Source organism: Giraffa tippelskirchi, chromosome 12 (assembly GCF_054371585.1).
Source record: "Giraffa tippelskirchi isolate mGirTip1 chromosome 12, T2T-mGirTip1v1.2.pri, whole genome shotgun sequence".
In the NCBI taxonomy this organism is placed as follows: domain Eukaryota; kingdom Metazoa; phylum Chordata; class Mammalia; order Artiodactyla; family Giraffidae; genus Giraffa; species Giraffa tippelskirchi.
In genome coordinates, this window is record NC_137286.1 from 22667486 (window position 1) to 22682992 (window position 15507).

Here is a 15507-nt window from a genome sequence, read left to right on the forward strand (position 1 = left end):
GCTTAAATTTTATCCTAGGAACATCTTCTGTATCTATGAATCTAATGCTGTTCACTAAATGAGGACAATATTGATTGTCATATGCTGCCCAAATCGATCATGCTGGCAGCCAGAATTACAGTAATCTGTCAGTATTGATGACTGTCTTTCAAGCTTTGAAACCTCTCCTTCACTTCACTTGTCATTTCTTGCATTACTTGTACTTGAAAAGCATTTCCTTACAACCTCTGACTTTTGTCAGCTAGGTTTATTTATTTATTTATTTATTTATTTTTTGTCTCGAGCTCAATTTGTTGGTTTGATCGTGCAGTTAGAATTCAAATGCATCACTGGGGAGGAAGCGTAGGCACATTCTGGGTAACCATTGGACCTGAGGGCTATTTCAGGTTGATGTTTAGCCATCATTTAGTAGTTACCTGTTGAAAGAGAGTGTATGTGTGTTTTGATGTGGCGTTTTTTTTAGTTATTTTTGACTGTTTTGTAGTGAGAATATTAATTTCATGATCAAAAGTCATACCATGGCTTTTTCTTAAATAAAAATTTTAAATTATTTGTTTTGATCCCAGAGACATTATGACTGTGTATAAATGTTAAATATGTTGATATCATATACATCCTGTTTATTTTTTAATGTGAGATTTATTATAGAATATTTTCAGAAGTTACAGTACATAATCATATTGTATTTGGGTTCTCAGAGAAACAATCAGTAGGATGCGTGTTCTTAGAGAGAGAGGTTGATTTTAAGGAATTGACTCACATGGTTGTGGGTACTGGCAAGTCTGAAATCCAAGGGAGTTAGGGTAGAGATGATAATCACATCTAAAAATTACCTTCAGAGCAACATCTAAGCTGGTACTTAACCAAAAACTGGGTACCATGTCCTAGCCAAGTTGACATAAAATTAACCATCTCCCATGTCTTAGTTTTCTTGTTTTGTTAACCTTTCTTACTCCAAGATATAATTTGAAAAAAGTTTATTGGTCTTAAATATGATGAATAATTAGTTTAACCACCACCAGGTAAGAAGATAGAACTGTACTGTTTTTCTTCTATCAAAAATATTTATTGATCACTTACATAGTAATGGTAAAGATTTTGAGAGAAATGCAAAGACAAATCAGATGATAATCTCTTCTATAAGTTTATAATTTAATAGAGATAATATATTTACACTAAAAATTACTACAGATTACACAAGGTAAAATGTGTCATGGTCAGGTTGTAGATAAAATGCTATGGGAGTTTTGAGGAAAAAATCATTGCTTTGGAGTCAGAAATTAGGGAAGAATGTGTAGAAAATCTGGACCTCAAAGGTGAGATTTGAGTAGGTGGAATGGAGCATGTCTGTTATAATCCTTGTAATTTATATTTTGAGATTTTATGTATATATGTGTATAATACATATGTAATATTCTGAAATATACATTATAAGGGATATTATGAAACTAAATGGTTATCTTTAAAAAAAAACACTTTCCTCCTAGATTTAATATTCTTCCCTACCAAACCAATATTATTTGATTTCTTCTAATCTGTTTAGATTTGACTTTTTTCGTAAATGCCAGAATTGGGTTTCTGTTTAACTTTATCAGACAAATTACCAGAAGTCAATGATCATTCTTCAATTAGTCACAGTTTGTTATCCCTGCAGTTCTGCTACTCAAATGTAAAGAACCTGTTGCAAAAGTATAAGAGCCAAAACGAAACGAAATGTAATTGATTGGCTCCGCTAATGCAGTTTGCCATTCATTACGATAGAACATTATAAAACCTCTTAGGGAGGCCCATCAATATTGCTGCCATTTCATGTTAGAAGAAAGTGAGTTTATTGAGAAACTACATAAATTTATGTATCTACTGTCTTTTGTAGATCATTTCCTCAGAAGATAATATTGATAAATACAGACTATCCTTAGTTAAGTCCTTAATTATAAATTAATTATTTTTTAAAGTGTGGCAGCTGACTGTTAGGAAATCAGCATGGGCTTCAGAGTCCAGAACTGTGTGTCACTGTCTTTATGTCTGATTTTTATTTAATCTGTAAAAAGAGTACCAAACTCAGAAATGTTGTAAGGATTAAGTGAAATTATCCATATGAAGCACTAAGCAGCCTGTCTGCCATGTAGCAAGAGCTCAGAAAATGTGCTTTTACGTACTATTATACTTTAACATGTTGTTGACAGATGAACTATTTTTATCCTATTCTGACAAGAATAGAAAGCACCACCAACATCTTACCTGTTTTGTCACATCCATCCAGCATGACAGTATGGTCCACATATGGTCCAATCTAGATAGTTGGGTTATATCATAGTATACCAGAAAGAAAATAGAAAACTATGAGGCGATTGTCCAGCTTTTCCCCCAAAACAACAAAACTTGAAGTTTCTCTACTTCTGTATCTTTACTAACTTCTGACCTATGCTAGAAAGGAACTCTTTCTCTATTAAACCCTTTTGTTGTTGATATTAGTGACAAAGATGCACTAGTGTGCTTACATTATTGTTATACCTACTACGTAGTGTGTAAGTTTTATTCTAGTCTTTTTTTAAATATAAAAAACAGTAGTAGATTCAGATGCTATTTGGGGATTTCAGAGAGCAAAGAATGAAGGATGTAAAATTAACTTTGTTTAATGAAGGAATTGCAGTGCTTTTAATCCGTTAATTTCCTTTTTTACTAAATATAAGGGATTTTGCTATTGAATTTTTAATAACTCAATAATGGAATTAAAATTAAACTATGGATCACAGATCTCCTCATTTTCTTCTAACTGCTTTTCCTCTCAAACACTAGAATACAGCCTATTTAAATCTTAACTTTTGCTTGCCAAACCACTGTTACCGTCCATCTGTTCATGCCAATTGTAAAGAAGGTTCGGTTTTTAGTGAAGCTTTGCATTTCACATAAGGTATGTGAAGTGAAATTTCACAAGGGACATGATGGATCCTGATTCTTAGTGATAAACCTTTGGGGCCATCAGGGTTGGCATATGGTCCAGTATGATATGAAGGCTTGGGTTCCCTGGCTTCACTTCTTTGGCGTGAAGCTGATAAAACCTGGCTCTTGAGTATTATTTCACTGGACACCAATCATGGGCAGCAGGAACTGCCCATTTAACTCTCTGTGGGAAGGAAGCCCAGAGAGCATTCACAATGGTACCATTGTCGAGTTGCAAACTGCTCTGAACAGCTTGACGGCACTAGGGAGGAGGGGAAGGGGTTGCTTTACTAATTGCTGTTGAGAAAAAGAGAAGCAGCAAAAATAGCTGTTGTAGAACTGATGTTTCTACATTTACTTATTCTCTCTTGATAAAGGTGTTGATTTTTATTTAGCACATACCTGCTATCAAAAAGAAAGCAAATAAATATATTTAAGCAACCACCTGTAGTAATTCCCTGTTAACAGCCCACGAGATTATAGCTGAGCAAAAGTCAGTTTTCCTTTATGATATTTTTATGTTTAAATGAAATGAAAATAATGTGTTGTAATCTTGATAGAAATTTAAGGGAAAGTGGGTTAAAACCACCTAAGTTTATACATCACATAAGGTTAGAGACAAATTTGGCTTAATTTCCTTTACTGTGTGCTTTTAAGAATTCCCGAGTATCATCTGAATATATATAAGCTATACTGATACAGAAATATAAATCAATTTTATGCGTAACAGTCACAAATGCTAAAATAATCCACTAAGCAAATCTTAAGGTTAAATACTAGATTTATCATTTAAATGAGTAGGTGATGCCTGTTTCAGTCACTCATGATTGTCTTTCTCTCCTTGAATTCTATTTTGGATATCTTTTTTAAAAGTGAGGCAATGTATTCTGTGATATTTGTATAAACACTCTAGGTCTTTCCATTTTCTTCTGGTCAGTCTAATCAAGCAGTTGGAGGTTCTCATGCAAAAAAACAATGATCTACAACTTAAAAAAATATTAAAAGCTTATTTCAGCCCCCACGATCCTGATCCCACAATATATTTCCATAGATGATTCTTTTTTTTCCAGCAGAAATTAAGTTGACTAAATTATACTGCAGTATTGTAATTTATGCAACATGTTCTTTCAAAGGATCAGAGAGTTATTTTAGAAAAGTTTTTCAATCTATAGATTTTTAAAATTTTGATGTTCTTGCTAAACTGAGGGAAAATCAAATGCATGTTTTATAAAATAGTAACATTCTGTAAAATTTAACTAGTATTCCATCTCTTATATCCGCTTAAATTATTTTAGTAGATGAGCACCCAGTGCAATATTTCAAAAACAGTAATTCATTGAATACCCATTCTTCCTTTTACTACAGAATAGATTATAGTTAAGTCAAGATTAATGGGTAGATTTTAATGTTAAAGTCCTGTCTCTGAGCCTATTATTCCCTGGGGGCATATAGTGCATTAGTTTAAGCCCAATATATTGTTTATCATAGATTCTATGACACTGTCTTAAATGATGGTTTGCTGTACCCTGTAACTATTTACCATGATAATAAATCACTTTTTGTACTCCCAATAATTATAGCATTTAAACAGAATCTTAATTAAGTTAGTGCACATTTAGGTAGAGATAACACTTAAGTAATTGTACACTGTAAAATTTCACTTAGTTATTTTTTTCCTTTTTGCAGTCTTCTGACATAACCCAAGTTTAGTATTTATTCCAAACACATTGATTTCCTTAACTTAATGTACTGAAATTTTTGTTCCTAAAAGGAAAAACACAAGTGATTGTTTCTAATTTTCCTCCAATATTTTAAAAACTCTTACTCTCATACTTAGTAGTTCTGAAGCAGTTCTCTGTTGACTGTGAAAGTTTCATTACTTAATGATAATATTTTCAAGCAAATCTTACTGAGAATGAGAGTACAAAATTTTAATTTCATTAAATTTGAAATCCAAGTAACTTAGTTTTTTTAGATGATTTGGTTTATATAACTTTCATGAAAGTGAAACATATACATCTTTGATAATGTTAGTGCATTTTAGAAGCTGCCAATGATTATTGGATTATTAAATCAGGAAGGATTTTCAGAACCTTTGGGTAGGTTTAAATTTTTAATCCCGTTTATTTAAGGTTAATCTTTTTAAGTGTGTTTACATAAATTTTGTTATATAGAATTGGGTTTATCAACTTTTTACTTAATGTTTTCATTTAATAATTGATTTATGAGCAATTATATATGGTCCAGATTTTATACAACTCCAGCTTTCAATAATAGGACTCTCCTCACAGTGCCTTAGCACCTGTTATGGATTTTGAGTCATCTGGCAGCCCCTGGGACTTAGATAAAGAAGTACCAGGTGTCCTGCCTGTCTCCTAATTGAGACGCAGTGAAAACAATATAGACTTGGCAGTATGGTTAAAAGGATGGATTAAAGCCCAGCTTTGTCTACTCTGACAAATCACAGCTTTTCCTTCATGGTGTAGATAGTATCAACCACTAAAGAATTTCATTAATATTAGACATCATAAAAATCATACACAATTATTTGTCATAACCTGTTGGGGATTTTCAGAATTTCTGTTAAATAGTTCTGTTAAATTTCTGTTAAAGATTCATGCTGTTTATGTAGGAGAATTTTATTTTTACTGCATATGAACTAGACTCCATGTTTCTTAAAGAAATTAGTTGCTATAGGAAAGAAATGGAGTGTTAATTTACTAGATCTTTATAAAGTAAGCAGTATAGCTTACTTTTATCTTATAAAGGAGCAGTGCCTTTTAGTCTATGGGATACTTCATTGCCCTGTATATTTCAGGTAAGTATGCCACTTTACTCCTGATAATAATAGTCATGAGATCCTTGAGTTGTACTTAATAAAATGTATCTACCTATATTCTATATCTCAATAAAATTCTAATTTTCCATTATGTTTTCAAGATCCTATAACGATACTGCTTGAGAATGTTTGAAAATATTTCGTCGCCTTTTAGAACTGAAAAGCCAAATGTGGTTTATTTTCTCATTTTTTAGATCATGCCATAAATTTTTACTATACTACATATGAGATTCAACTATATAAATAAACATTTTTTGAAAATTGCCAATCTTAGAAGTTACACTAATAGTCATTGTGTTGGTCATCCCTGAGCTGACTAAAATGCCTTTTATACTTTTTTTTTTCCATCTAAAATTCGTTTCATTGAGATGGTAGAAAGAGCACTGGACTCTTATATGACCAAAGTTCTAGTCCCAACTCTACCAGTCAGTCAGCAGCTTTGTTTTTCTGAGCAAATCTTTATATTCTCCTTCAAGGCAAAAGCTTATTGTTGAATAAACATTTTGCTGAGTTTCCTGAAATTAGTGTTGACAGATCTTTGTTGTATCCTTCCTCAGTTTCTGACTTGTCCTAAAATATTCTCTATAAATGCTGCCTTGGGATCAGTCCTCTCAAGATTGCCTTTTTAAAACCTTAAATATTTAAATTCCCAAGTATTTTTTTCAAGGATATTTTTACCTCTCTTCTTACGGTGTACAGAGCAGTTTTGAATATCTGCCTAAAATGATTTTGAAAATACCTTTCATTTGATTTTATCTATAGATAGTCCCAGGTTCTTCCCTTTTCTCCCTTCACTGCAGATGGCCACTTGAATAATAAGTAGAACTGATGAAAAAAATTTTAATTTCTTTAAGAAAAAAAAATTATCCCAACCAATGGGACAAAATGTTTATTTCAATGCTAAATTGTAATGAGTTGTGGTTACATTGAACATTATAGCATTTCTTCTATGGGCAATTATTTTATGGTAATATCAGCTTTCTTTTAATGTTACACCTTACATAGGTACACACAGTGCTTGACTCACTTCGTTCAAAAAAGGTCAGCTAGATTAAGGATAGGGGTAGAATCAAACTCTTCTTCGTAAGTAAGATTCAAACTCTGTCCCTAAATTCAATCCTAGGAAGGTCTCAACTATATTTGCCCCAGGGTGGTTTGTCTCTGGAGAGCCTAATTGGGATTAGAGGAAGCAGGCTCTCTGCATAAGTGAAGTCACTCAGTCGTGTCCTGCTCTCCACGACCCCATGGACTGTAGCCCACCAGGCTCCTCCGTCCATGGGATTTTTCCAGGCAGAAATACTGGAGTGGGTTGCCATTTCCTTCTCCAGGGGATCTTCCCAACTCAGGGATTGAACCCGGGTCTCCTGCTTTGTAGGCAGACACTTTACCATCTGAGCCACCAGGGAAATCAACAGGCTCCTAATCAATTATCAAACCAACTTTATAGAAGGAATGAATAAACAGTCTAAGATAAAAAGGCATGGCCTCCATCCTCAGACATTAGTCTCCCACTGGTTTATTAGAAGAACAAGCATGAGGAAAGAGGCACACTTGGTGCTTAACAGCTGGCTCTGGAGAGCAGGAAGAGGCCTCGATTTGTGGCATTTATTGAGTTCCATGATGTGAAAACTCCCACCAGAGTCAATATCAAGCTACCAACCATCTTGCAAACTTTGTAAATAATGTAGGTAGTATTTGCAAAAAAATTTTAAGTCTCTATGCAAAACTTTCTCTTCCTGCAATTACCATTCTTGGAATTTTCTATAGAGAGAAGGCAGATGAAATTCCTAACTGGTAAAACAGCAAAGAAACCACATTCATATGAGTGTGGGCAAGTGCTTACTCAATTAGGAATTTCAGAATGGGCCTTGAATCCCTGAGGCTATGCTGTCGAGCACAGATATAGACACTTCATACTTTGCCTTTACTCAAAAAATAGTCAGTAGGGTTTTGGTTTGTTTTGGAAAGAAAACATTAAACTTGAATTTAAGAGGAAATTACTTAGGCAATGATAGGCCTTTGATGTCTGCTTATAATTTTCATAACACCTTTTTATGAAAAATTATACTTTATATTCATTCTTATGTACATGTGTACACACATATATACATATATAAACACACATACATATACATACACACACAAATTTCAATTTCTTTGAGACTAGTCACAAATTACATTGGACGTATAATATCCCCTTACTTGAACACTGTATTATTTAGAAAACTATTGTGGAGAATGAAAGGTTGTTGCTTCTTTAAAACCAAATCTATCTTAAAAAAAAAACTACCTTTTGTCTGTTTTTCCTATACATTAGTAAAGTTGAAATAAGTGGTACTAATTAACTGTTTACCATCTCTTTTCTTCATATTCTCTTTTTTCTCATGAGAAATTAATTTTCTCAGAATAACTCAGAAGTTGCTCTTGTACATACCATAGACAACTTTTATCAAAGCATTCTTGCAAATGAATGCATGTATATTTCTTAAACTGATACTGAAAAGTGTCCACATGGAGACAACACTTGCTATTTATTATGTTGGTGCAAACATAATTGTGGTTTCTGACTGAATTTTAAGTCATTATAACTAGGCTCAAACGGATCTTTATTAGTCAAAATAAAAACCCATTACAATCAACACATTTTTTACTAATGAGAAATAAGTTGGTTTATTTCTATAGCATAAAAGTCTGTTGTTTTGGGATTTGATGAACTCTTGGAAAGAATTTTCTGCATCCTATTGGTTGTGGAAGCATTTTCCCTGCAAGAAATTGTAGAGATTCTTGAAGAAGTGGTCATTGGTGAGAGGTCAGGTGAATATGGTGGATGAGGCAAAACTTAGTAGCCCGATTCATTCAACTTTTGAAGCATCGGTTGTGTGATATGCACTTGGGCGTTGTCATGGAGAATTGGGCCCTTTCTGTTGACCAGTGCTGGCTGCAGTTGTTGCGGTTTTTAGTGCATCTCATCGATTTGCTGAGCATACTTCTAGTTATAATGGCTTCACTGGGATTCAGAAAGCTATAGTGGATCAGATGGGCAGCAGACCACCAAATAGTGACCATGACTTTTTTTTGGTGCAGGTTTTGCTTTGGGAAGTGTTTTGGAGCTTCTTCTTGGTCTCACCACACTAAGTTGGGCATTGCCAGTTGTGTAAAATCCACTTTTTGTTGCATGTCACAGTCTGATCAAGAAATGCTTCATTGTTGTTGCATAGAATAAGAGAAGACAGCACTTCAAAACAATGTTGTTTTTTTTTTATTTCTGGTCAACTTGTGAGGCACCGACTTACCGAACTTTTTCATCTTTCCAACTTACTTCAAATGCCGAAAGACCATAGAATGGCTGATGTTGAGTTCTTCCGCAACTTCTCATGTAGTTGTAATAGGACCAGCTTCGATGATCTCTCTCAAGTAGTCGTTGCCAACTTCAGATGGCCAGTGGCCAGCACTACACTCCTCCTGTTCAGGCCTCGCATCTCCTTTGCAAAACTTCTTGAACCACCACTGCACTGTACATTGGTTAGCAGTTCCTGGGTCAGATGAGTTGTTGATGTTGTGAGTTGTCTCTGCTGCTTTACGACTGATTTTGAACTCAAATAAGAAAATTGCTTGAAATTACTCTTTGTCTAACATTATTTCCATAGTCTAAAATAAATGTCAACAGCAAGTAATAAGTCATTAGCAAAAAAAAAAGGCGAGAATTGCACATTAAAATGATGTATAACATAACCACATTAACTTAGAATGTGTTCCAGTATCAAACGGCAAATTTCACCAATGCAAAAACCTCAGTTACTTTTGCACCAACTTGATACAAGGACTTGAGTCAGAGGTCAAAACAACTGTTTTAACATTTAACATTCAGATTAAAATATGGCACAGAGAATTCATGCATCTCTTTCCAGGAGTGGGCTGAAATTGAACCCTAGTTTCATGACAGCTGATCTTCATCCAGTGACAGAGGGCCATTATTTATTATTTCATATGTAAGTTTAAAATCAAAAGTAGTTACTTAAAATGAATACTGATGTTAACATTGTGTTAATGATGTACAGATTGGGTTTAAACTATTTATTTATACTATAAAAAATACTTAGTTCCTTTTTCTTGTTTTTAGAAAGGGTAATACTCCTTCTCCCCATTTCTGCTTTTGAAGAAAGTAGAAGGAAAGGAGGATTAGTGGATAATTACATTGCTATGATTGCAGCACCTGTGTTATTTCTTTTGATTGGCTAGTTCTGTATTAAAGATTCCTACCAGCCAAAAGTCTCCTTCATCAAATGGCTTTTTTCTAGCTAGTTTTGGCTTGGGTTGTTTTAGATTTGCAACAAAAACTGTCTTAATTCAACTTAGACTTGTACTTTAAGTTTTACTCTGAATTTGTAAGTATGCCATCACCTTTTTAGCGTCTCACCCATTTCATTTGTAATTTCAGTGCCAATGGCAACATACAATTGCAGTAGGAATATAGCTTGAATTGTTATTATCCATCAGGTTTGTGTAGGCCACTCAATTTGTAGGTACTAATAACTCTTCCCTAGAGAGCTGCCTTTTAAGCAATAAGTGGGTAACCTATTTTAAGGACATATAGGAATTAACTGTTTTGGATTATGGTTACCATTGCAGATGCTAACATCACTGTTTGGAACTTTATAATCATCTTAGTCACAAAAGGCTCCTTGTTTGTGGACTCAGGATTATAGTTTAAGTACTTCGAGTTCAGTATATCACCTTAATATATGTTTTCCAAAGTAAAAGGAGAAAAGATGTGAGTACATAGATTGGGTTGCTTTGATATTATTGTGCTTTTTTTATTTGACTACAGCAAACTTGGAAAATTAGAAAGAATTTAGCTTTTAGAATGTGGTTTACTGTAGTCTACTGTTAACTAAGCTAACAGTATTTTCTGAAATTAATCCCCCAAAAGGAAACTGCAGACATCAGCATTACAGTTTTTCATTTAAATTCAACCATCAGTGATTGTTTTCCTTCACTCTGCCACCTATACTTGAACTTTAAAAATTGTTTAAGTAAGCATTATTACCTCTAATGATCTTTTTTGCAATTTTATTTAATACATCATGTGTTTTTTCCTACAAAATGAATACATTATGTCTAGATAATTTTAGTTTGTATAGCTTTATATATTGAAATTTCTTCAGAGTTTTATGAATCTCCTTTTATATAGTGAAATAGAATTACACCCCAAAATGTATCTTCTCTAGATATTCATTTCTTGTTCTAATAAATTTTACTACTTTGGAAGTATTCTCCTTGCTTTAGAAATACTAAATTTGCTTTCTCTCTGCCTAATTTTTGTGTAAACTCTAAATATAAGATAAAATATTTCATTTATAGGCCCTCTGAAAGTAGAGCATTTTAAAAGCAGGTAGGTGTCTCCACCCTACTTTTCATGAAGCATTTTACCCATTCAAGCAGACTTTTAAAAACAGCTTGTTTTGATAGCAGACTGTTCTCCTGTGGGCCTTCAGCCTTTGCTTCCTGGCAGCACCTTTGGTGCGAAAAGAGAGTGATCAATTGGGAGACTATCAGTGCCAGCATGCATAGAGTGATAAGTTAACACACCACTGGGAATTTCTAGGGCCCACCAAGATACTTCACTTCTAATGTGCTAACAAGCTCATTTTTCTACCTCTTGCCTCTTCAGTTATTTTTTTTCTCAGAAGAGCTTAGAAGTTGAGTGCATCAGGCATAATGAAAAGCTCTGTAGGAGGGAGAAGCAATAACCCCATTTTTCCCTTTTCAGCCAAATAGAAAATTAGTTTCTGGTAATACACAAAGGCCAGTATTTTTTGTACAAGGGGCACTGCTGTGAATCAAAGGACTCTATTAACTGCAGAAAATTCGGCAGCTGTGAATCTCCCCCAATGAAAAAAGTACTTTCCAACAAGTTGTGAGATATGTGGTATTATTTAGATTGAACCATCAGTTTCATCCCCTTTCATTTATAACCATATACTCTCTTTTAAAAGTGTGCTATATTACTTTTCTGGGTTAACACTCAAAAATGTCTGCATGATCCTTCTATAAAATCCTCACTGCTGATCATTTTAATATAGCATCTTTTCCTGTTGCTACCCATTGCAGGAGTGAAATTATTTTGAAGTTCAACCCCAGAAGTGAAAATAATGGATTACAAGGAATTGGAATTAAGATTATTTGAATATTTGATACATAAAATGTAGTATAAGAGATTACTCAAGTCATTTAGATGGCAAAAGACATCACAGTCTTAAGTGCATAATGAATATAGACGTAACTTTGTTTCTCTCAATAATGCCTTGTAAATGTAACCGACTATGGGATCTCCCACTGAATTAACATTTTAAATGATCTTCTTCAGAATTTTTTCTTGGTCTTGATTATAGACCTGGTCTACAGTTTAAAGAACTGAAGAACAACAATTGAATTGCAATTTTAAAGAGAGAGAATAATGAATTTTGAAGGTAAAATATTAAAATGGGTTTTAGGGAAAATTCAATGAATAGAAAAGAAGCAATAGGCAAATTTTTATTATCCTTCATACTTATTTATATGTTTTATGTAAAGCCTATCAACATAGCACACTGAGTACAGCAGGAAAACTTTGAAAAGTTGTAGAAGAAAGGTTAACTGATTTCTCAGTTCAGGAACTATACGACATGAAGTCAGCATGTGAGTTTTTCCTGATAATTGTATGTTGCTGCCTGCTGCTCTACATTTTGACAGCCATTTCCATAGTTGCTTTCGTGAACAACAGAAATATTCTCTCTCTTTCTCGCCCTCTCTGTGCTAACAGCACAATCAGGCCTGCTGAAACAGGAAGCCTGGAGTGGGTTGTTCAAAAGCAACAACACTTCAAGGTACTGCTTGCTTGTCAATAATATCAGAGAAGAAAATGTGGTGAAAGGGAAGTACAGTATTTTTCTGTCAGTGTCAGTGCCCTGTAGATGCTTTTGTTAGACAGTATTTAGGAGTCCTGTGGACTCTTTGCAAATATTCCTGCCTGTTTCAGTGTTATAATTGACTAGGTATTTTTTTCTGACATACAGATTCAACTGTGTATTTATATTAACTGCATGGAGTTATTCAAGGATTACAGCAACAGTAGTCTTCCATTCAAAATGAGAACAATTGTTGGGAAAATGCAGGGGTTTAGAAAAAGAAGAAGATATGTAGGAATTTTTCACAATAAATCATTGCAAATGAAAAATAGAATTTCAGACATAGTATCTTAAGCCGCATTATAATATTTATCATGTGGCTTTTCGGAGTACATCTGCAGATCGAAGCTGATTAACCAGATAAGATGAGCCTAGGCTGCCCTGGTAGCGGCTGAATCCTCTTCCAAGTAAACTGTTAACCTTTCTTTCTTCCAACAGTTTACTGTTAGTTATATTCTACTAAATGTATCCCTGTTAAGCTGCTAGGTATAGTGGGGTCCAGAAGAGTAAACTTAGGTTAATAGCTACATTTTTTTTACTCTTTACAAAGTCATACTCTTAGTGATATGCAAGAATAGTTGGCAGATCTTTTTATTAAGAAGTAATGGCTTAGCAGTGATAGGCCTTTTTGAGGAGACCTGTTCTTTTCCAATGTAAGCTGCATTTAAGTTCAACCTTAACTGAAGGAAATCAGCTATGAGGAGAGAGCACGGTATCTGCAAACGATTGTCCAGCACCATTTAGAACCAACGACATTTGAAGATTTTGCAGCACAGGTTTTTTCTCCAGCTCCCTACCATCATTTACCATCTGATGCCGGTAAGGTTAAAAGCAAGTATTAGTTACTGGTGATTATTCAAACTTGAAATGCAATACCCTTTTGTTCTGAGAAAAAAACAAAACTCTTACTGAAAAACTTACTTGAATACAATTCCAGTCATTGAAGTATAGATATTTTTCATCATTATTTTCATATTTGGCTTATAAATTTGATGTATACTTTCTTGTACCTAAAAACAGTTCCTTTAAATGTCAATGGTCTTCATTAAAAACACATACACTACATTTTATCTTAGCTAAAGGGCAGTAACAATTATGTTTCACAGAATCATTGCTGAAGTATCTGCAAAAGAAACAGTTGAGCAGGCACTCTCAGATTCGGAGGATCAAATTTTATGGCCAAGAATATTGCCTTATCATCTCTGATTTTACAAATAAAGTTAAAATAACTGGTCTAGATTTAGAAGTACTTAACAGAGTAAATTATTTGTAATATTTGAAGATTATAAGAGGGTACTGCATTTTTACAATTAACTAATTTTGAAGAAATCAGTAAGAAAATAAATGACTCATGGCCTTCCTATTCTGTAATACTTTGCACTCCTTATGATTGTTTCATTTATTTTATTTTCCCTCTTTAGATCATTAAATATCAGTTCTGTTTATCTGAAGGTAAGACAAAGTGTCACACAAAACACCCTTTGTTCTTCCCCCATTTCCTTTTTTAAAAATTAGCAAGCACTAAGCTTGTAACTCAGTTAATAAGCAAACTTAACACTGCCCTGGTTCATACTAAACATTTCAGAAATTGTCACTAAATTTCTTCCAGAATTATACTTACTAACCTAGGTCTGCATGAAACACTAACATTGGTTCTGGGATAAAAATAACTAATAATAGAACCCTTGGTTGAAATTAGTTACACCTTGTTGTATTGACTTTTTTGTTTCTCAGCATGAAAAAGTAGTCCTACTGAACTGAAATGGTGTGTCTGTATTTTGTAATGTGTTGCATTGTTATCGGATATCTTTACTCATCAAATAGTTATTGTTGTGTGCCTTACACTGTACTAGGCACCTGAAATACAAAGACTATTTTAATGATATTCAAGGGAAGCAGGAAAAAAGAATACAGTATACTTGAAATTCACTATAACGAGCCCTCAAATTCTCTTTATATTGTATAAGTTTTCTTTGTATTAAATAAGTTTAAGAGGCACAGTACTCCTTTTCTGGCCTAATTGGTTTGAAAAAAATAATAATTCTCAGTTGAGGTTTAGTCTGTGAAATTAAAGTTTCCATTCCTGTCACCATTTAATTGGCCATTATAAAAATAATTTTACAAAGAAACTTGGAGCCCTTTCAATTAATAATATAAAATACTTAACAAAGAGAAAATTATATTAGACTGGGTTCAATCTTTTGAAAGATTAAAAAGTCTTAAGGTTTGCTTTGGTGGATTATCACTATCTGAAATTACTCAGCTTGGCATTAAGAAAGATGGTAAAAGAAAGATACTTTTTACCTAGTTAAGTATACCTGGACATTTCATTTTTAATAATAGAGAATATCTGATAAAATATCAGACTACATTATTGAAATAGACATGAACACTTGTGTATCATATAGTTGAACCATAAGTTTCACAAGTGAAAATATTGATAAGACCATGTTCAGACTAACTTCTCCCCTTAAATGTATACAGGCTGTCAGGTTTTATGTTGTAGTTGTTTACTAGCTGGAGTCCTTCATATTCCTGTTCTTAATGTTTTTCTTATATTTTCTGTATTATCCTGCACATTTGACCAGATACATAATACGGGAAGTAAGTAGTAGTCTCACTTTCTGAGACATTAGGTAAAGGATGATACAGCAGCCAAGTCAAGGCTGTTTGGTTAATTTGGGGGTGAGGGGTTGTGCCTGTTACAGGATCTAGTTCCCAACCGGGGATCGAATGAACCCTGGGCCCACATTGGAAGAGCCCAGGTCCCAGCCACTG

General features: G+C 33.8%; 1 protein-coding gene across 15 annotated transcripts in view; it reads left to right on the plus strand.

The window, feature by feature from the left end:
- RALGAPA1 (Ral GTPase activating protein catalytic subunit alpha 1) overlaps positions 1-15507 on the plus strand; it is a 205752-nt gene that overhangs the window by 182285 nt on the left and 7960 nt on the right. For 9 of the 15 annotated variants that reach the window (XM_081547901.1, XM_081547900.1, XM_081547905.1 and 6 more), the window contains one exon: positions 13424-13548. In XM_081547901.1, the coding sequence (XP_081404027.1) occupies positions 13424-13548 (125 nt within the window). Of the gene's footprint in view, positions 1-13423; positions 13578-14150; positions 14182-15507 lie in introns of all 15 variants that reach the window. The other 6 variants (XM_081547902.1, XM_081547907.1, XM_081547912.1 and 3 more) reach the window with 2 other exon arrangements.